General features: G+C 44.3%; 1 protein-coding gene across 2 annotated transcripts in view; it reads left to right on the top strand.

Moving 5' to 3' along the window:
• Positions 1 to 5,606: 5,606 nt before the first annotated feature.
• LOC134446723 (homeobox protein aristaless-like 4) overlaps positions 5,607 to 23,597 on the top strand; it is a 31,538-nt gene continuing 13,547 nt past the window's right edge. For both annotated transcript variants that reach the window (XM_063196032.1, XM_063196031.1), the window contains exons 1-2: positions 5,607 to 6,287; positions 20,587 to 20,924. In XM_063196032.1, coding sequence (XP_063052102.1) covers positions 5,942 to 6,287; positions 20,587 to 20,924 — 684 coding nt within the window. In that variant the 5' untranslated portion in view covers positions 5,607 to 5,941. The remainder of the gene's footprint in view (positions 6,288 to 20,586; positions 20,925 to 23,597) is intronic.

Here is a 23,597-nt window from a genome sequence, read left to right as displayed (position 1 = left end):
CTCTGTGTGTGTGCATGTGTGTGCATGTGTGTGTGCGTGTGTGTGTGTGTGTGTGTGTGTGTGTGTGTGTGTGTGTGTGTGTGTGTGTGTGTGTGTGTGTGTGTGTGTGTGTGTGTGTGTGTGTTCTTGCGCATGTGTGTGTATGTGTGTATGTGTCTGTGTGCACGCGCATGCATGCATGCAGCACATGTGCGTGTACATGGGTGCATGTGTGTGTGTGTGTGTGTGTGTGTGTGTGTGTGTGTGTGTGTGTGTGTGTGTGTGTGTGTGTGTGTGTGTGTGTGTGTGCAGCCATGCGTATGTGTGTATACACGCTTGTGTGTCTGTCTGTACACACGTTCGCGTGTGTGTCGTCTGTATATGAGCAGTTTGCGGTTGCAGTGAAGTACAGAGACACACAGAGATTAATAGCGAGTGGTAAAGGGCCGCTATAAACCACCAGGGCATGAAGGCATGTCAGGGGAGACGACGTGGCCAACGCACTTGGGTGTGTTTCATGACATCTCACTTTTACACATTGGCACTGTGGACCTTGTATTTTATAAAACGCCAGGCAGACCAAATATAGACACTCTAAACTTCGGCCCTGCTGTGGCCAAACGGTAGGGCACTCGTCTGACATGCGGCTGACCCGGGTTCGATTCCCGGCCCGGGTCCTTTGCCGACCCCTCCCCGTCTCTCTCTCCCCACTCGCTTCCTGTCACCACCTTCACTGTCCTGTCATAAATAAAGTCGAAAAAGACCAAAAAATAATAATAATAATAAAAAAGAAACTCTAAACTTCACGAAAGTGACTGTGGCTATGCAACCTGATACAGGTGTCATTGAAAAGAAGGGGCATGCTACATTTCACCACCTTTTGGACACTACTGTAACTAAAGACCTAAGAGCAGCGAAATTGCCATAAATATTTGTGTAAGTCATTTCGTTACTGTTAAAGAGGAACAGAGTTTGGTTTGTTTACACGATTCCTTCTATCATTCTTTCTTTTTCATCCCTTTCTTTCTCATTTCCTTTCTTTCTTTCTTTCTGCCATTCATTCATTCGACCCATGTCTAATTATTGTACTCTACAGACAGCGCTATCTTTCTTTCGTTCTTGTTTTTTTCCGTCATCTCCGATCTTAAGAGAGAGAGAGCGGGAAATGCCATAAAGACCCCCTCCTTCTCATAAATGAGTTTGATCACGACTCGGCTATGTGAGTCGCGTGTGTTTATGTGGCCCGCATTAAAAATCTTGTTTTGCACTTTTGTAGAATTTGTTTCCTCTAAGCCGGCTGGCTGGCTGTCCGCTTGGTTGGCCTTGGTCTGTGTGTGTGTGTGTGTGTGTGTGTGTGTGTGTGTGTGTGTGTGTGTGTGTGTGTGTGTGTGTGTGTGTGTGTGTGTGTGTGTGTGTGTGTGTGTGTGTGTGTGTGAGCTTCGCTGCAGCTGATGCTGGAGAGCAGTGTGATGGATGGATAAATCCCTGTAACCAGGGCTGGCCTGGGGGAGAAATAGGGCCCGGGCACTTTTGGATTAAAAGGGCCCCTCATAACTAGCGGCTCAGAACTGACTCACCGGTGGGCCCCGCATCCTCCTGGGCTCCTATTTTCAGAAATGTTAAATAAAATATATATATATTTAATATAATATTTAATATTATATTATTATTTATTTTTTACATTTCTGAAAATAGGAGCCCACGAGGGTGCAGGGCCCACCGGGAAATGCCTGCTATGCCAGATGGCCAGTCCACCCCTGCTGCCTGTAACGCAGGACTGTTGTTGCAGTCAGAGGGCAGAGAAAGACAACTTTGCTGCAGGCCATCACTCTCTGTGTGCCTGCCTGCTCCCTGACCTAGTCTAGTATAGGATGGACTGACTGACATTCTCTCTCTCTCTCTCTCTCTCTCTCTCTCTCTCTCTCTCTCTCTCTCTCTCTCTCTCTCTCTCTCTCTCTCTCTCTCTCTCTCAAACCGATGATGGGAACAACCTGTCTCTTTCTTTCCTGGGTTTCCTTACACAAAACAGGAATGAAAGTACAATCTCAATATGTATTTCCCAAACATGTATTTCTGTCTACTTTTATACAGTTGTCATATATGGCCCTTTGTCTGGGATAAAGCTTTACTGTATATATAAAGGTGTTCTTCATTTAGACTCGTGATTTAGAATTTAGACGTTTAGGGTTGTTTTCATCCATATAGGCTACAACCTGCATGGAAAAGAAAAGAAAATGTCAAGTTATTTCCAGATGTATCTATTCTGACACTATCCATCAGTTTATACATAAATATTTGGAAACACATATGGAAAATAATTTATGAACATTTTAATGCCATCCACAACAATGAATTCTTTATTTTAAAAAAATGGGCGAAGGCTGACACAGATTCCAAATATTCTATACTGTGATCTGTGCCAACCAGATACACGCAAGACAAAAAAAAAATGGGGGAAAAGTAGTTACTACTATCTCATTATGTTGGCTTGGAGAAACACTGCATTTTTTTACAGGCGCACAGCAATTACAGAAAAACAACATCCATTGAAAGTCTCATTAATGAATACCTGCACAGCATGCGAGGTGCCAGTGGCAATAGCAGTGACTCCACTGCGGGCACGGGACCAACCATTTTCACATTTTCTCTTGCTCTACAAAAATGTCTGGAGTTGAAGATCTGATTTAGGAGAGACACTTCATCCCAACTGGATGAATGTGCGTGTGTGTGTGTGTGTGTGCGTGTGTGCGTGCGCGCGCGCGCGTGTGTGTGTGTGTGTGTGTGTGTGTGTGTGTGTGTGTGTGTGTGTGTATGTGTGTGTGTGTGCGTGTGTGTGTGCGTGTATGAACGTGTGTGTGCACATGTGCGTGCCCTCATCCATTTGTGTGTGTGTGTGTGTGTGTGTGTGTGTGTGTGTGTGTGTGTGTGTGTGTGTGTGTGTGTGTCTTTTTGTGCGTGCATGCATGTACATACCCGTGTGTGTGTGTGTGTGTGTGTGTGTGTGTGTGTGTGTGTGTGTGTGTGTGTGTGTGTGTGTGTGTGTGTGTGTCTTTGTGTGTGTGTGTGTGTGCGCGCGCTCGCCTGCATGTAAGCTTCCGTGTGTGTGTGTGCACCCGCGTGCGTGCGTGCACAGTGTAATGACTGCACCTCTTTAAAATGAAATTTACAGGAAAGGAAACAAACGAAGAAAGCAGATAAAGGGTCTGAGGTAAATGACGATTTCTTTCTTCAATCCCTTTCCTTTCCTTTTCGCTTATTCCTGTTGCTGATGCAATGCAATGTCTGGTGCTCCTATTCGTTTAAAAATGGCTTTTGTTGCTATTTGTGGAGGCTGTTTGGTAACTGCTAAATGTAAGGAGACTATGATGTTGACATTCTGATGTCCTGTTTTATGTTATGGACATGTGGTGTATACTGACACAGTCGGCAGACACAATGTTTAGTTTTCAGCAATAGCCTTTTTTTTCCTCAAGCTAAAAACAATCACTTTGTGCACTAAAATTGTGAATGACAATTAAGCTTAAAGTATGTTTTCTTATGTTCTTTGAAACAATACAAAAAGCATTTTGGTGAACTGAATTGAGATGACATGAGCTAAGTGACTGCTATGCTGATGAAGTATTCATAATGAATAACATCAGATATCCCAAACAGTTAGTAGCAGCAGTCCTCCCTGTGCTGGGCTGCCCGGCCGTCGCAGTGCAAATATACAAAGCAACAGATGTAATGGAGAATATAAAGAAACACAGCTGCCATGTTGAATGAAAACTCCTGACGAGCCCTCTCTCACTGGCTGCACTGCACCGCCGCTTGTTTCTCTTGTTCGGATGTAGTCCACCCCACCGACAGACAGGCGCAATGAGGACCTGCTCTGATTTCATCTGCTACAGAACCAGGACTGAGGCCAGCGCTTCCTCTTACCTGTATATTCCTGCATAAACAACATGCCAGTTATCACTGAAACCCCAAGGTCTGTGTTGCTGTACATTTATAAACAGGCTGCTTTTTTTAAAACCATTATCGAATGGACTGCCTCACTGCTGTAAACTCAGAGGCTGTAATGACACATGGAGTGACCTATATTTGTTCCCTCCGGTTTTAACACAGTGTAATAATGAAATTGATTATACACATCATTATCATAGTATTGGTTGGATTTAACAGCTGTTGACAATTTCCACTTTGTTTGGGCCACAGTCTTTCTTACATTAGAGACTATATTTATAGTTAATTCATATGAAAATGGTTCCAATAAATGTTCTTGATGCTATTGGTGGAAATCACACATATTATATTTGATTATGAATATCAACAACTTAAGAAAACACCAGAAAAAAAAAACATAAGAATAAATGTTGGTAGACGTACATGGTCAGACTGCTTATTGATAATAAATAATTACAGGGCATGTGTATAGAAACACAGAACCAATTGAAAGGATCAAATTGGTTGAGCACAGTAACTTTTTTGCCAACTAAAAAATAAAATTATGGAATTTCTATTCAATTGCGTGGATTCACAAATAACTTTTGATCAACAGCTTTCGTCTGAATATAGGCCTAATATCAGAAACAACAACTAAAAAACAAAAAAAATAAAATATAAACTATGCGTCAGTCACTTGTACAGCCAGATCAACTGTTGACGAAACGGGCATCGCTTCCACTGCATTGGAGAATGACATTAGAGAAAGTTAGGTGCTTCGCTCCAGAGAAATTTAATTCGAGCTTTCCGTCGCGTTGCCTACCTCATTGAGAACGCAATTAAGAGGATGCAGCCTCACACCACAACACAGCCTAGCCTATACTTTCAGGCTGATTTCTAAAGCGGCTCCATCGAGCCTATATTACGCGCCTTGGTGCAATAGACATACACGTTATTGTAGGCTATAATAAACCTTATGCGCCTTATAACACATCTTGTGAATAATATGGCTCTGGAAAAAAATAGATTCATGATGATCTGCCAGTCATCAATATTGTATTTATATTGTATTCGAAATATCAGATTGTCAGATTGTCCGAATGCCTGGTGACCTTTCCTAATTAATACAATTAAACTGTCAGGTCGCCTTAAAATTCAAGTGTTATTTTGTGGTGAGCCTCCGATTATATGACAACGCTAAAGCTAAAAATGATGAAAGCTATGAAACCTGACATACAGAGGTAAGGAATCTTCTTTGTCATCAGTAGATATGTGTGCATTAACAAGAGGCCGGAACAAGAATAAATAAATTATTTGATGTGGGAAGATTGCGTAAAATCAAGGCGCATCCAAACATCTCCAAATGATTAGACAAAAATGACTGATACCGCGTTGATTCTCGTCCATATAGTCTCTCACACCAATGCCAGATACATGTAAAAAAAATCCCTTTGACACTGGAAAAACGGTCATATCCAATCCAAATATCTATAAAGTCGATTTCTGACTTCTGTGCAGTTTCATTTTTACGCAGACGATTACGCATGCCCTCCCACTCCAAGTTCTGTCATATATTCAGTCTTAATCGCATTAATGTCATGTGTTGTGTGTCCCACGTGTTTGTGGAAAAAATAGTGTCCCTCTTTTCCTGTGTGCAAAGGCCTAACCTCCCTCTTTATCGCGTCTAAGTTACACAGGCGACACTGAGTGAAGACTTCATTCTGTTCTGAGAAGCACATTGACTGGTATGCTTGGAGCCGTACGAGCAGCATCATCTCTAGACACGCATTTTGTTACCCCACTAAACCTTAAGGGGGCTTTTTAGCATTTGCTCAGCCTAGTCTCTGGAAAACATCTGAATCATTTTTAACCAACTCCAGCTGCCGCTGCAGAGTGGGTGTGTGAGTGTGAGTGTGTGCATGCGTGTGTGAATCCATGCGAGTGCGTGGTTGTCTGTGCATGAGCGTGTGAGGCGTTCTTCAGGAAAGTCGTGGAAAAAAACCTTTGGACGTACTACTTGCTACCAACTTTTTTAGGAATGAACGCAGATACGTGCGTTTCATACTGCGATATGACATCCATGGATTCATATTATAGCCCGTCGTCGGCGCAAGGCAGGGATCAGCAGGCCAATCCTTTCAGGACATTCCAGCCGAGTGACACCAAATACAGCCCCACTTTCCTCCCTAGCAAAGGTCAAGCTTACGGGGAGAAGTCTCGGAGTCCCTTCCAACAGGAGTGCCAGTCATTGGATGCGCCCGGTGGGGAAGGCACCTTCAACAAATACCACCTCTTTATGCAGAGACCCACTTGCAAAACACCCCCCGAAGGCAACAAACTCCACCAAGACAGCGGGCACAACGGTGCGCTCATCTCGTGCTATGGTAAGATCCACAGAAGCTGCTCAAACTTAGGACTGCTTTCGTATGGTTGTATCCTTCTCGTTGTTTGCTTTCGAGAGTATGTGTATTGTAGGAATATGATCTACCCCGAAAAGGCAACGTCTTCTCGCACAGTTTGCCCGTGCTTTTTGTCTCGTTCGCTTCCCTTGGTCAGAGGTTTTATGAATGTGATTTCTGCCGGCAACTGTTTTCCGATTTCGCAGTAGTAAGATATCATTACGTTGGCTGTCATTCACTCGCTGCATGTAATCATATTTGGTTTATTGTACAACCTCGTTTAGTCATCAACACAATTAACGCTGTGTGGAGGACATCATTGACTCCATCATCGACGTTTCTCTTCAACAATGAAATTGAATTATGTAATGCGATAATCTGGATTACAATCCTCATTATTGAAAATGAATCAGACAATTGAATTAACAACTTTGCAGATAGTAAAAGATGCACTTGGCCGTCTGCGTCGGGCGCAGGGTTTCCCTATAAGTTAAACGGCCCACTTTAGCCTGAGCTATTAAAACATCTTTGAAAATTGGATTGGTGATGGTGTTGACTATAGTAATTGCCCCTCTATAACCACTGTTGGACCTTTTAACATCTTGGCTACTTTTTTATTATCACTTTGGTTTTCGCCAATCCCACTGCAGTACCTCGCTACTGCGTCATATTTTGCATACAGTCCTACCCTTGCTCCTATCACAGCAAACTTGTGATGGACATGATTTAACATGGCAGTGAATATGTTATTCAGAGATTATCTTGTTATCATACACTCTCTGGGCTAATGTGTGTATGTATAACAATGATGAAGCAGGGCCTGTTTCTGTCACACAGATGGTTACCATATTAGCTGTGTCATTTGGTACTGGTGCTTCAGAAATGGCATATGCCCGCTGCATGCTAGGAAAGCACAGGGCCAAAGGTGAACAGGCCCAAGGCCGCGAATGGCCGGATCTGAAATGGGCCGTGTGCAGGGAGAACTGCTGCACTGCCACATAAAATGTCTCCCTTTCGGCCACAAGAGAAAAACCACAAATCCTGCCGACCATCATCTAAAGACCGAAGATTTATTAAAACTGCCATGCGTCGTTCCCATGGATCAAGCAAAAATGAAATTGTAGCCATGAACTATTTTATGAAAAAAGGACCTTCTGCTTGAATTAATTTTGTATTAGTTTTGAAGTTGTGGTAGTCGACACCAGAGAGAATAATATGGTTTTGCATAGTGGCATGTGGTTTAAAAAATAAAGGTGTGCGGAAAATCTACCAGAAAAGGACATCTTACAGGCTTTAAAATCAGGCCCCAAATAAAAACATAAGCAAAGGTATGGACCATTATTTTGTGTTATTATCATATTTATTCATTTTGCTACTTTACAGACAACTAGAATCACGGTAGTCTTATTTGCCAAAACGCCTGATATGTCTTGTCGGACCATCTTTTTTTTTAGTCTATAGGCTACAGGTTGGTGATAAAACAAATACCTGATACAAGCGATCTTAAATATAAACAATTATCCAAATATAGGCTATATACAATGTTTTACAGTATTTTATAGGCCTACATGCGAAACCAGAAACCTGTGCAATCCGCGTGGCCTCTATCCATCCCGGGAACTTTCTTTGCTATTTCTTGTTGACGCTGACGCTCACCTGCGCGCTAATCCGCCTCATGCGCACCATGCACATAACACGTCACGCATTCTCATATCTCTGAGACACAAAAATCACATCCGGACACTTGTCCATGCGGCCCGGCCCATCACCGTGGGCTACACTTCAGTAAATTACTCTTTGGATATCTTCTAGGAAACACTCTTAGCAAAGTAAACAACATGGGCAAAGTATAGGCTACCTTTCAAGACGTCGTAAAACACTGACACCATAACAACCCTCTCCTGGTGGTTTTCAAGTTTACCATTTGACTTGGTGAAAAGAGGGCAGTAAAAGTGGACTTCCAAAATTTCCGTGACCACTGCACTTGGGCCGCTTTTGGGTAGGCTGAGGTTCATCGAGGTGAAATGAATGAGGGTATGTAAATACAACATAAATAACATGTTCATGACATCCATTTAGACGATTAGTTTAATTTCCGTTAGTTAGATTTGTATTCGATAAAAACACTATGACAAATCACCAATTCCCCCAAAACAGTCAACCGAAAACTGGTTTCATTCACGTTTTACGCACGTTGTAATTGACTGTTACATAGGCTATACATTTGTTAAAGCAAATATAAATGTTGTTAAATGAATGAAAGCTGTATTACCTTGCTAGAAAATGGATCCATATCCTGCAAAGATTTGTTTAAAAAAAATCATTTACATGCGCAACCAGTGCCATTGGAGTAGCATACCCCTGTATATTTGAAGAGAATTAGCCTATGAACACATTGGATTTGGCAATGAAAATCTAGGCCTAACAATAGCTTATACACAACTTCTCCCTATGTGATTAAAATCATTGCATTTTTTCATTTAGTGTACAGGAGGGAGGTTCCAAAACCCGAAATGAACTAATAAATAAGTGGCAACATTGACAGCAGGATTGGCAGCATTATGGGCTATTCTCGCTCGCCTAATTATTCATCAGAAATGATGCTCATTCAAACATTATTATTATTATCATTATTATTATTATTATTATTATTATTATTATTATTATTATTGATAGAATAGATCGTTTTACGAGCTGAAATGCCAAACCAAAAATGGAGAGCGCCATGACCTTGCGGTATTTTAATATTTATTTTAATTACCACATAAAGGAAAACCAATCAATCCCTCATGTCTGTTTTCACCCCCTTCATTTTTGTGAAGTGAGGAAGGCACTATAATGATGTTCAAAGGGGGACAGTCGCGCGGATTATTCTTAAAACAGATGAGACAGTAGTGCGAAATAGCGAAAAAAACCACCCATTTTTAGTTCTCCTTTCAAACCGAAATATATTATTATTATTATTATTATTATTATTATTATTATTATTATTATTATTATTATTATTATTATTGTTGTTGTTGTTGCCTCGATGTTCAGGCTATGCTTTATTCAAAGTGTTTGAATTAGGCCATCAGTCTAATTAACCTGACCAAATGTATTAAAAAGAGATTGAAGAACCTTGACAGCAAAATGTTTTCATGTGATAATAGGCCATATCATTTAAAGAAAACAATAGCTTTATTTTATGTTATCACTTGATTGAGGACATTTATAATCAGTCGCCTTATGGAATTTGAGTTCTTCATGTGTCGTAAAATGAAAGGCTCCCCGAGTAAACTCTCCACATACAATACCATGTCAAACAAGAGCAATCATCCCCTACCTACCAACCTACCTTGGCCTATTTATATAACTTCTCTCTCCATTAATTGTTTTTACCATAAACCGAAGAACATTGCGCTACCACGAGCAAAAGTGGAGCAAGCCAGCTCTAAGCAGCGGGACGTTTTGGCAAGCGCAATTAGCGATTTGCTGTTGTTACAGACGAAACGTCTCCCATGTGGAGCGTTATGTTGTTATATTTTCTGGAGGCGAGGCGTCAGCCAGATGCATGCAACACATCTTTTTAGCGCGGGAATGGTTGTGCTGGGACCTCGCCAAAGCCTCAAGCGTCAACCCCCCCCATCCAAAGCGAGGTCTTGGAGACAGAGATGTGCTGTTGCACAACTGTAAGGCCTAGTCTGAACTGAACTCACACAGTGACAGCTTAGTGACTTGTGCTCAGGCCAAAGAGGAAGTGCCCTGGATGGATGAAACCGGTTTGGGGGGATGCTGTCATGGCCATGGTCAACCCAACCTTTTAAAATGTAAAACGCATAGCCGTCCCACCACGCAGCAGGGGGAACTATAATGGATGGGAGAAAGCAGCCCGCCATTCAACGAATAATTGAAAGTAGACAAGCTCGATGGCGAGGATTAACAATGTGCTGGACCTCAGCTTTGTACTGCCTGGCAAAAAGTGGAAACACATTTCTTATTATAATTATTTGAGAGCTGTAAAAAGCAGAGTAATACAACCGTTGGCAAATGCAAAGCCCCCTTGGCATGGGAGGTGCCAGTGGTATTATGTTCACACCTCTTTTGGAGCACACCTGCACATCAATTATCCTGGCAAAAAGGAGCCCATTTACCCAGTAACTGTTAGATTTAGGGCTTTTATTTCAAAGAACACCTTCGTCTATATGACTGGCATGCCCTGGCCATGATTATATAGGTGTCGGGTATACGCGCACAGAGAGCCATATACATTTCTTTTTTAATTATGCAAACATATTGGTGCCCTCCTAATGGATGCCATTTTCCCCCTCTAGTATTGAACCCTCATCCCATTTACTGTTTATTAGTGACATATTTTAATGTCTTCTTTGTGGAAAAAAAACAGCAGCACTGATGCCAACTCTGTTTTTGGAGAGTTATTGTAAAGGGGGTGCTGCACCATGGCAACTTTGACATTGGGCTGAGAGAAAGAGCTTATATGTACCTGTTAAGTAGTGGTGGGCAACGATTCGGTTCGAATCAATTCAGTCCGATTCTATGATGCATTGCAATGCATTACATTTCTACTGAAAGCAAGGCAAATTTTTCATCAATCATGAGGCAATACAAGCAGTCAAATACTGGACATTTTGTTGGCTGCTGTGTGTATCAGTCCAGCACTTTTCAATGCTTTGCAGTGCTTTAATTTTCTCCGGAAATGCCCAGTGAAGTAACTGAAAAAATATGGCGCATCGATTATGGCATATGGCATAAATTTGCAGTTACCAGAATGGTAATGACCAAGCCGGAATGCATTACTACAGGCCCTGTGTAATATCGTAGTATTGTAGTGTAGTACCAGAGACAGCAAAAAAGGCACCTTTAGTAGTACTATGGTAGAGACATCTTTTCACAGACTATTACAGCGTTCCACTTCAAGTTCAAGTTCAAGTGTACTGCAAAATCTATGTAACAAGGTTAGCACAGACATTTGAAATTGCGTTTGACCAGTCTCCAATGTACAGTCAAGCTAAACATACAGATAGGACATTGATAGTAATCACAAACACACACACACACACACACACACACACACACACACACACACACACACACACACACACACACACACACACACACACACACACACACACACACTGTGGATCAGCATGTATTATGATGAGGGCCCACGGTGGAAGCTAGCTACTGCATGCAGATCCGCAGCCTGTGTGTCTGAACTGTACCTGACCAAAGTACTAAACGGATTCAAATGGCTGAGGCCAGTGAAGCTACTATAGAGAGGACTGGGCAGGAATGCAGGCCAGTGTTACAGGAGAGCAGAGGAGAAGAGAAGAGAGGTCCTGTATTAATACGTGGCAGATGTGCTAGCTCACGACTCCTCTCCTCCTCCGAGCGAGCACCATTATTCATATAGTCCATATAACGCAGGGTAGCCTGCCTGCCTGCCTGCCTGCCTGCCTGCCCCAATGCCGTAGGGATTCCCCTGAAATGACATGGGCCCACTGGTTTACGTAACCCTGCCTTTACAAATATGGCCGATGTAAATAAACCCAGCCCCTAGACAGACTTGACAGGCAGGAAGGCAGGGCGAGCTGACTGAAGTGATTGGACGAAACCCACGCTGGTTCCTTACTGGAGACATTAATGTACTCTTTGGTTTGACAGACAGACAGTCCAAGGATGTGTGTGTGTGTGTGTGTGTGTGTGTGTATGTGTGTGTGTGTGTGTGTATGTGTGTGTGTATGTGTGCGTGCATGCACCGTGCACGTATGTGCATGTGTGTGTGTACAGTGTGTGTGTACCTTGTGTGTGTGTACTTTGTGTGTGTGTGTGCGTATACTTTGTGTGTATGTACTGTGTGTGTGTACTTTGTGTGTGTGTGTGTGTACTTTGTGTGTGTGTGTGTGTGTTTGTGTGTGCATGTTTGGCATTGGGGATGGGGATGGGGATGGAGTGGGGCGTGCCTTTTCCCTTAAGTCACAGGGCATGGATATTTACTGTACATAAAAAAAAACAGGAGAAGAAGTTCTGAGCTGTCAGTGTGCTGGACGGCAGCAGGAGATGCAAGACAGGCACAGGAGCAGAGTCGACATACTTGAACAGTTGGAGAATCACTGGAAATATTTAGGAGTGCCACTTGGTCTTTGTCTGCCACAGTAGGCTTGTAGTTAGACCAAGTAAAAAGCAGCTATACCAGTCACTTCTCATAATAATCTAAACCAAATCTGATGCAGGAGATACTGGTGGGGGGTGCTCTACAAACTGTAACCGGAGACGTCCAACAGCATCTATTACTTAACAAGCGAGTCACCGCGCTGCAAGTAGCACATTTTGGTTAACAAATTAATTTTCAAAGTTTTCCGCATGAGTTACATCGAGCGGGTTGGTCATGCACATGGCAGATGCCTGTTTCCACATTGTCATATCCAGAACCAAAAAAAAACAAAAAATCTCTCCTCCCCAGAATCGAAAGGAAAAAGAGTATTATGCTTCACATGTGATCATCAAAAGGCGAAGCACGTTCAAAGGGACACGGAGTGGTATATATACTTTTGCCAGCATGTGAGCTGGAAGAGTCGAACAAAGCGCGAGTTCAAAGACATCCTGTCAAAAGGGCATACTGTAAGTATGTGTTTAAAGATCTGGAAGATGATGTCAGTGCTAGTGTATGCTCTGATGACTAACACATTGTGAAAAATGCATCGTGCACCGAGCGAGCGACGGCAAACGTACATATACTGTACGTATATATCCTGTGTGTGTGTGTGTGTGTGTGTGTGTGTGTACGTGAAAGAAGAAGGCATAGAAAGTGACCGAGGAGAGAAGAAAGAAAAGACAAAGACAGGGGAGAAAAGAAGAAGAAAAAAAGATTAAAGACGTGGAAGAGCGTGTAGCGTGGAGTGATCAAGAAGATTGTTTTTGCTATCACTTGTGGCCGTCCGGCCCGGCGCGGCCCCAGAAGAGGAAGTGAGCAAAAGGGGAAAGCTGTAGCTTCCTAGGGTCATCTGTCTCTTATTATAGGCAAGTTATAGAAAATGCACTATAGCCTCCAGGGTTTCCGCTGCAGTCATGTGGCATTGGGATGTTACAGGGCCTGTGGTAGGGTAGGCCCTCTGCGTGCTGCGCTGTTGTGTCATGTATTGGAGTTGGAGAGAGGGGTGGCACATTGAAATCACAATTAGCTGGGAGGACGGGAGATGGATGACAGATCTGATGAGAGGTGGGACAGGAGGTGGAGACGAGGGATTTAAGCAGAGCAAGAGTGTGTGTGTGTGTATGGAGGACTATACTGTATGTTACTGTGTGTGTGTGTGGAGGACTATATGTGTGTGTGTGTGTGTGTGTGTGTGTGTGTGTGTGTGTGTGTGTGTGTGTGTGTGTGTGTGTGTGTGTGTGTGTGTGTGTGTGTGTGTGTGTGTGGAGGACTATATGTTACTGTGTGTACGCTGTACAAGTGTGCTGTAAGTGTGTGGGCGTGTGGGAGAAGAGAGACTGTGTGTGTGTGTGTGTGTGTGTGTGTGTGTGTGTGTGTGTGTGTGTGTGTGTGTGTGTGTGTGTGTGTGTGTGTGTGTGTGTGTGTGTGTGTGTGTAGCGTTACCACTTACAAAGCATGGCGCCAAGCCATCACCACTTGACTCACTGACACACACTCCATTACTCTGAAACAATAAGCTTTTCATCTCGCTCTTTCTCTCGCCTGTCAGTCTATCTCCTTGACATGATCCACTGAGGAATCGAGAGAAGGAGACTTTTTAGCCCTGGCTTGGCTTGGCGTCTCAAAGAGACCACCAAAAAATGATACAATGAAACAGCCTTTTCTCTCTCTGCTCTCTCACTTTACTGTAGCCAGAGAAAGAGCGATGCTTTCCGTAGCTCTAACCAGGTGGTAAACATTGACATCCTGTGCACAGGGTTAAGACTGGCATTCCTGGTGGGACCCAGAGAAGTTTCCATTCACCCCATCCAGCTGACTTGATTTCTTGAATCTGCCAGAGCCAAGCGTGAATTGTGTGCATTGCTGTAGTAGTACAATGCTAGAGGGTGCTATTATCAGGGAGGCATTTCTGACTTTAAAGTGAGCACAAAACCACACAAATTACTAAAGCCCTGGAAGGCAAATGATTTTCCCCAATGTATTCTTTTTGTGGTGAAAGTAGACAAGCCGTTTGTTTGTGCTTACGACGTGAAATATCCCAAAAATCTGAGTTTGACAGTTGCTCAAGACCATAACTGTAGGTTTCGAGTGTTTTAATGACGTGCATCAAATATCGAGTGCGCTCCACTCCCTTCAATTGACACTCTCATTATATAGTATTGATGAAGAGGCCCCACCGCCCACAGACAACTTGTGGAGTCTCAGGGTTAGAACATGAAACACATGTCATAAACACAACACTCAGTAGAACCTCCATCAGCAGCTCTTTTAGTGTCTCTCCGTCCGTGTTCTGGAATGCGGTGCATTGTTGAATAGTTCTAGATCACCGCGGCAGGTTGGACGAACGCCAGTCATGTTCTGAAGACCTGCCTTAGTGAGATCTCTATAGGACAGGGCCGTCTTATGAGAGACCATTCATCACCTTCTACAGTTTAACGGAAACACTGCTCGTTTCCCAGGGAATCTGCATTCCTGTGCAATCTGCTGGCATAGATCTTCAGCAGCAGGAACATCTGGGAACGTCAGGGCTACCTGTGTCTCGCTCACATGCATTTGACTATAGCAACTTATTTTTTACAGCATCTTGTAAGAACTGCACAAGAAACAGAGCAAAGAGCTTTCAGATGGAGCGCTTGCTATGAACATCAGTGTAAGTGCAGAAAAAAGCACTAGCTTCTTGCTAAGGACTCACTGTCAGAAAACATTCTTGCACAAAGCAACACAAACTCTCTCTCTCTCTCTAGACTTCTGGCAACTGCTGACATGTCATCAGCGAAAGCAGTATTCAAAACAAAAACTATTAATGTAGTCTGCAAAAGAAAGGCCTTGCTGTTGAAACGCATGAAACACATTTTTCTCGCTGGTGCCAGAGGATCTAGGGGGCTGTTCATGGCATGCCCCCCTTTAAACAGTCACTTGGGAGGAAAAAAAAATCGCAGTTTATATGTGTGTTAAAAACGTCCTTTAATTTTGGAATGGTAGGTCATTAACCCTTCCCAGGCTTCTAGGGGTGCCTAATTTATAGCCTTTCTTTCATTTGCCTGTAGCTGACCCTGCCCATCACTCCCCATAAAGGCTCGGGGGGCGTCCTGCCGCTTAACAGCCAGTTAAATTACACTTTGATGTTTTCCTCTTGTTTCTAACAGTGATTAAATGGCTGACCCCTTTAAACATTTGACCTCTGCTAACTCAAAGGGTCTGCCAGTGCACAGAGGTGAGGCTCACCTTCATTGTTCTCCCAGGTTCAAGTTGCGTTTCTTTTCTCCATTGTGCGTGAGGAGAAAACCTAAATACAGTGTTTATAAGCAGCTTGCAGAAGTCGTTGAGTGGTCAGTGTGTTTGTGTTTTAAAGCAGCTTGCAAAAGTTGTTAAGTGGTCAGTGTTTGTTGTGCTTAAAACAGCTTGCAGAAGTTATTAGGTGGATATGTTTTTTTGTTTCTTTTAGGACAGAATGCCATCAAGCTGACCGATGAGATGTATGATCAGCACACCACAATCCTGTTCACAGATGAACTACACTGCCGTACAAAGACAAAGTGTAGTAACAACATAGTTTGTCAAAATTGAGTTTAGACTGAAAAGGGTCTTCATAACGCCTCCTTTATCTTCTGACAAAGCCTTATGGTCCAAATGTGTCCTGTTTTAGAGATACTGCACTTTGCCTTTGTAGGGCAGTGCATTTTACACGCTAACCCCTACATGTTGTTTCTATACATCAGCGGAGCGTTCTGCTAGCTAGCATTTTGGGAATGTCTGCGAGGAGCTCATGTGTAATTTAAGTACAAACACGAGGAAATCTAAAGTCACATCTAATTCCAGCGAGCGTCTGTTCATCTCTGTGTGTTCCTCTTGACTCTGGCTTGAGCCTATAGATCCATCTGGGGAGCAGGAATGGCACTCGCTTGGATCCTAAAGAACCTCTGAATGTTTAGAGAATCACTATCAAATCCAGACTATTTCTCTCTGTGTCTGTGCAAAAAAAACAAAAAAACAAATCGAAGCAACACTTGGGAGCCTTGGCTCCAAATGATAAATGTGCTTTGGTTTGGTTTCAAAACATTGTTTGGTCGCAGCACATTCAGTGCTCACACACACACACACACACACACACACACACACATACACACACACGCACACACACACACACACACACACACACACACACACACACACACACACACACACACACACACACACACACACACACACACACACACACACAGACTCTCAATGTGTGGATTCTGAGACTTTAAAGGGTGGGGATTTGAAGAGTTCACCACAAGCATCTTTGCGCTGCCATGCCAGAAATCCTTGGAGGACCCCGAGTGGAGGCAGAGCAGAGAGGAAGCCTTGAGGAGGGAAGAGAGCTGCGTTGCGGAGGAGAACGCAGTCAGGCAGGCAGGCAGGCAAAAAGGAAGCCTTGAGGAGGGAAGACAGTTGAGCTGCGTTGCGGAGGGGAACGCAGTCAGGCAGGCAGTCAGTCAGGCAGGCAGGCAGGCATTCAGGCAGGCAGGCAGGCAGAGAGGAAGCCTTGAGGAGGGAAGACAGTTGAGCTGCGGAGGGGAACGCAGGCAGTCAGGCAGTCAGGCAGGCAGGGCTGCTACTCATGTGTTGGATGCCTCGCTGGTTTACACCTCTCAAATATGCATGAAGAGAATCAGAATCAGAATCACACCGAGCATCTCAACAATGATTGCTAAGGGGAGTGTTTTGCTGGTGCTGGTGGTGGTGGTGGGGGTGAGGGGGTGCATCTCAACCAGGATTGCTGACAGCTTTGGCTGGGCCTGGGACAAAAGTTATCTGAAAGAACCCCCCTGCTCAATACATGCACTGTAGTGTGGGCTCAATTCTAGGTCCCCTCTCTCCCTGGGACAACTGACCCCTTTGTCCCTTCCTGTTGGCTTCCCTGAGCTCAACAATGATTGCTAAGGTGGGTGTGGGTGTTAGAGAGTGCAGAGGAAGGATGCACTAATACTTAGAGATGTCAGAAAGAAAGTAAGACGGGGCACATACCGTATAGTAGGTCTGCTGTGGAGAATGCCATGATTGCCAAGGGGATGTGGTGTGGCTACTGAGGATGTATGGATGCCTAAGGCCGTTGGTACACACCTTAAAATGCCGTGTTAATTCAACACTCAGAGAGTACTCTGGGACCAAATACACTCTAGAGTCTCTAACTACGTAACACTGCAAATGTTACTGTGTAGGCCCTGCCCAACGGTGGGCCAATGGGTTACTACGCCAGTGACCCGGGTTCGATTCCAGCCCGGGTCATTTGCCGAACCTTCCCCGTCTCTCTCTCCCAGCTCATTTCCTGTCCCTCTGTAACTGTCCTGTCACAATAAAGGCATAAAAAGCCCCCCAAAAATATAATTTTCAATCGGTCACAGTTCAATCGAAGAGCAAAAAGTGGTGGCGGAGTCGCGCTGTGTCAAGCTGTAGGCCTACCAGAAAACCGGCAGTGGAAAAGAGGCATTAGAGAGCACTCTGGGACCAAATACAATCTAGAGTCTCTAACTGACTCCCTAACACTGCAAAGGTTACCGTGTAGGAACATAAGTGGATGTCACGTCTGCTGTGGTGCAGTGATTTGAACGCTCAAACCATAAAAGGACGAGTGCCCTTGGCCACCCAAGGTCGCATCCAGTCTGTGGTCATTTCCCAATCTTACACCACCGTCTGTCTGTCTCTCTACCTTCTGATTTTTCTCTCTCTCCACTTTCACCATCCTTTCTTCTATGAATACAGGCATATTATAAGCGGTCAAAAACATATATACAAACTTTAAATACAGTGAGAGGAGACAGGTCATTTACATGGAGTCTGGTGTGTGGTCAATGTGGTGTAGGTGAGTGACGTGACACGCGGATGAGGTCACGCTATGGAACTACAGGTCCTTCCCACCACAGGGCCGCTGACAGCTTTGGCCCTCTGGGCCTAGGCAGGGAAGTTGACAGAAGGGATAAAGGGGGGCCCCAGAATTGGGTCCTCATTACAGTGCATGTAGCTATAAAGTGGAGGGGCCTTTTGGATGAATGTGTCCCTGGCCCAGCCAAAACTGTCAGCGGCCCTGGGCTTAGGAAAAAGTTATCTGAAAGCTCCACCCCTCCGCCTCAATACACACAATGTAATGGGGACCCAATTATGACCCTCCCCACTTCCATTGGGCCTGGGGCCACTGAACCTTTGTCCACCTCTGTCGGTTTCGCCCAGTGGTGTAGTGTACTTTTTTGTGGTGGTGGATATACTGTATATTTGAGCATGGGTTCCCAAACTAGGGCCCGGGGCCCCTCCCTCGGGGGGTGCGGATGGAAGGGAATGTTTCAGAGGCAGAGAAAGGCATCGTTAAGATACGAGAGAATTTTGATTGTGATCTTAATCGTCATGTTAAATTCTAAGGCTTCCATGACGAGTCGCCATTGATTAAACATGGCTATTTTAGGAGGACATACTGCAATCCCTGACCTTTCCTGGTGGGTATACTGCGTATACCGGTATCTGCGTGTAGCGTAGCCTACGTAGACTACACCACTGGTCTGGCCAATCCACACGCAGATGAAAAGCTCTACCACTGCCATAGCACTTAGTTGCCTGAACAGAACAGGGCAAATCTCTCTCTCGGCAGTAAAGAAAATGGTACTTTGCTTCAATCGCTTCTAAATCTCAAACTATTTACTTGGACCTGCCTGTGTGAAACCGTTTGTGACGGCCTTGTGCCACGAATTTGTGAACAGACAAAACCCAACATGCCTTGTCTCCACTCTGCTTGGCACGGGACGGAGGAGAGCAGACAGAATCGGTTCTTTCATTCCTTTTGCTGCTGGAGGAGAGAGGGGGTTGAGGGGTGGGGTGGTGATGGGGGGGATCGTCTCCAAATATGGTTTGGGGGATGCATAACAGACAGGAGGCCGCCATTCTGCCTAAGCTTTTCACTCTACAGCCTGCTACAGTCCACTCTGTTTCAGCTAGTATGTAAAGACACTTATATTTGAGACAAGCGGCACAGCACAAGGAGGAAAAATAGCGTGTTACATTCAGTTTCCATGGGGGCCTACAGGATGCCAGAACTGTGCAGGTGGTGGTGGTGGTGGGGGGGGGGGGGGGGGGGGGGCAGTTGTGGGGGCCTACCTTACCCCATCTACCAGCACCCCCAAACACACAGTACCCCCGCCCCACACACGCGTGCACACACACACACACACACACACACACAGAGAACCCCCCTCCCCCAACACACACACACAGCCCACAACCACAAAAAATCCTTCTCTGTCTCTGACAGGTTGCAGGGGTTGGCTGCAGCCTTCACAGTGTCTGACAGAGAGAGCCCAAAGAGCCTAAATCTAAACCAGAGCCCTGCCGCCCGCCTGATTTATTTATACGGCTGTTTGTGTACACTGCGTGAAGGCTCTTGATTCAGCCATATAAAACAGTATTTTATTTTTTAAAACACAGCAGGGACAAAGAGAGGTCTGTGACAGAACGGTCTCTTTTTCTCTTCTCTTGAAATCTCAGGAGACAAAAAAGCAAAGATGGCAAGTTGGCAAGGAACGGTATGAATTCAAGGCTGGTCTGACTTTTGACAAGGGAAGGAGACACGAGGACTGGTGGGATTGGAAGCTGTTGCTGTAAAAAGATCAACTCAATATACAGCATACTGCAGGTCCCAAAGATCAAAAATACATCTATCTATCTATCTATCTGTAGAGATTTGTATGGTTTCACTTGCCAAGTATTTCCTGTCCATGTCTGCTCATTCCCCTATCATAAAATGTTGCTGTCCACATCATTTAAACCCCATTGTTCTGTGAATAATGACAATAACGGTTTTCTATTCTTATCTTATAATCTATTCTACAATACAATACAATAGAGGTTCCTATAGTATTTTTTCTATTCTATTATATTCTATTCTATTAACACATTTCCTCCACAGTAATGTAAAGTAACGCCCATGTTACTCAGTGTCACAGTCATGCCCTTGTGGATTATGCCAAAGCTATCACGATACTGCATTCCTGCATCATGGTACAGTAAGATGCCTCTGCGTATCGCCATTTCTCGGTTCGATACAATATCATTACAGCCCTACTAAATTGTATTCCTCCTATGTACCTGTGTCCCCAACAGGTAAAGACGGCACTGGACTGACGGACTCCGAGTTGACCCCCAGCTCTGACCCCACGGGGATGGACGGCAGTTACCTCAGCGTGAAAGATGGCGGCGGTGGCGGCAGCGGTGGCTTGAAGGGCCCCGGTGGGGAGCGGGGCGGCTCGGAGATGGGTGCCAGCCCCCTGGAGAAGAGCGAGGCGGAGAGTAACAAGGGCAAGAAGCGCCGCAACCGCACCACCTTCACCAGCTACCAGCTGGAGGAGCTGGAGAAGGTCTTCCAGAAGACACATTACCCCGACGTCTACGCACGCGAGCAGCTCGCACTCAGGACAGACCTCACCGAAGCCAGAGTGCAGGTCAGCCACAATGACATTTCAGATTTTTTAGATTGGGAAAAATGCCCAGGGTTGTCATATATATATATTTGTTTGGGAGGAAGAGAGATGGAAATGACCAGGCCAGATTTGAACCTGGGCCATCATGTATTGTACAGTATACGATATGGGTGTTTTACGTGGTCCCCCACAGCATCCCCCAGCACCAATGATGCTTGAGTGTGACATTTTGTACGCAAATATTGCATCGATTTGGCAGAAATTGCAAAAATGTCTTCAGAGTTGTTATATTGCCCCCAGTACAGACCACACTGAGGCTCGAGTACAGGTCAACACCCATTCATTTATCATTTATATTTATCAGTGTGAGACAGTAGCTGGTCAGCTCCATAGTTACTTTTACTGCAATGCATAATGCTGCCCTGGAAAGTTGAAATGTAACATTTGCATGGTCATTAGATGTCATAGGTTAATGTATAGCCTATAGTTGTGAGTTATTTTTGAGAAAATGAGTAGTTGCTGGCTGGCACTGTCAGTAGTTTGCTGAAGGTAGCATCTGCGAGGCTGCCCACCCAACTATGGCAGCGTTTCCCTACATGCTTGTAAAGCATGTGCAATAGTACACCACCACCGCTGAAGAGATTAGCACCGTTGCTGGTCAATAGGGTCACATTTGGACTAATGTCATTTTTAGCGCACAGAGTAAGAACATACACTTTATTTTTGAAGGTGTCTATATGAGAGTAATATGACATGGCACATGTTATAAAGCATTTATAACACATCACTCGTATCTGTAAAGCAGTCACATTTGATTTTTGGCAACTTTACAATTGGTGCTTTTTTGTTGCATCGCTTGTTATAAAATGTATGAGCACTTGAAATAAGCCATAAGCATGAATGAAGTGTCATCGGGGTTTGTAAAATTTGCCATGTCATGTTTATAAACGGCTTATATCACTCTTACGTAGACACCTTCCAAAAAGGCTTACATGTAACTGCAGCTCTTAATCTGTTCCTTTCTCGTTTCAAAAGTCGGTTCAACATGAAGCTCTTGCACACACACCTCTGTAGTGCGTAGGATACTATCTCAGTGGGGTTGTCATTCAAGTGTAAAGAAATCCTGCACATTGTCCATTCCACCAACAAACTTTACGTAATACAATGTTTCGGTCGTCAAAAAATGAAGCTCTTGCACACCTGTGGTTGAAAAGGTGCATAGGATAATATCCCAGTGGGGTTGTCATTCAAGTGTAAAGAAATCCCAAAGTTTGTTGGTGGAATGGACAGTGTGCGGGATTCCTTAACACTTGTTTCAAAAGTCATCCAATATTTAGGGTGAATACTGCAAGAGGGCGCTGTATGTTTTCAGTGAAAGTCTCTAGTGAAATTTCTGTGAAATTCACTTCTTCATGAAAACTAGATACAGTTTTCCTTTTCTCTGGGCGATGAGTGTGTCATAATGTTGACATGTCCAACAGCCAGAAAAATATGGGTGCATTCCAAAATCCATTCACTGTCTCTCTTGGTGTCATTTTTCTTTTCATTGTGTCTGAGTATTTAGCCTGGAATCCATGAGAAGATGTTGATCTGAATTTGACATTCTCTGCATTGGGATGGTTCAGATGTAGCAAGATATACTATTATTTAATGGTAATGTTACTTTACGTTAAGTTAACTTTAGTTTATGTTACTTCATGTTACACTTCATGTACACTTCACTTCATGTACACTAAGCAAACACTTTTCTCCAATGCCACTTAGGTATTTTGGTACAGGGCATTGGTTACAGTCCTTGGATTATTCTCTCAGCCATTACTTACTGGTTAGGGTGGGATTTGAACCTGCAACCCTGTGATCCCTGAGCCAACTGTGTAACCATTAGGTCAAGGCTGCCCCTCAGGCAGCACAGGGTGGTATGAACTCATGTTCTCCACACAGAAGGACTGAACAAAACTGGTCAACCAAGGGTTAACTGGAACATTGGCAAGCTACAGAGCATTGTTGTCTTGTATGCAAATCCTGCCTTCTAGGGTCAAGGGTGTGTCTGCAGATATATATGTGTGTGTGTGTGTGTGTGTGTGTGTGTGTGTGTGTGTGTGTGTGTGTGTGTGTGTGTGTGTGTGTGTGTGTGTGTGTGTGTGTGTAAATCTGGTATGTTTGTGCATATTCATGGTGCAGATGAGCCAGTGTGTGTTTATGCGTGTGTGTTCAAATCTGTGTTCTTGTCCAGATGTCCATGTGCGTGTGTGTGTTGGAAAGTGTACATGTTGGGGGGCTGGGGGCCCGTAAGACAATTTCTCTCTACATGCTCCAGACTCCACCTAAAGGTCAAGGGTCAAACATTTCTTGACAAAAAAACACACAAGCACACGCACACGCACACGCACACGCACACGCACACGCACACACACACACACACACACACACACACACGCACACGCACACGCACACAGACACACACACAAAGAAATCATCAAAGCCAATTGGCTGGGGAATAAAAAAAATAAAACACTTTTGGATGCCACGTCCAATTTCCATGCGTGCCCAGAGACACTGTCAGGAGCGGCAACCTGGCCGGCCGCGTGTGTGTGTGTGTCTGTGTCTGGGGATACAGTGAAATAACTGCATTCATTTGGAGACCGCTCCGCTCCAAACAGGGCCATCCGTGCCTCCAGATGAATCTAATTAAAG

Source organism: Engraulis encrasicolus, chromosome 4 (assembly GCF_034702125.1).
Source record: "Engraulis encrasicolus isolate BLACKSEA-1 chromosome 4, IST_EnEncr_1.0, whole genome shotgun sequence".
Taxonomy (NCBI): Eukaryota; Metazoa; Chordata; class Actinopteri; order Clupeiformes; family Engraulidae; genus Engraulis; species Engraulis encrasicolus.
Note: the sequence above shows the minus strand (reverse complement) of the source record. Positions and strands in the feature narration are given on the sequence as shown.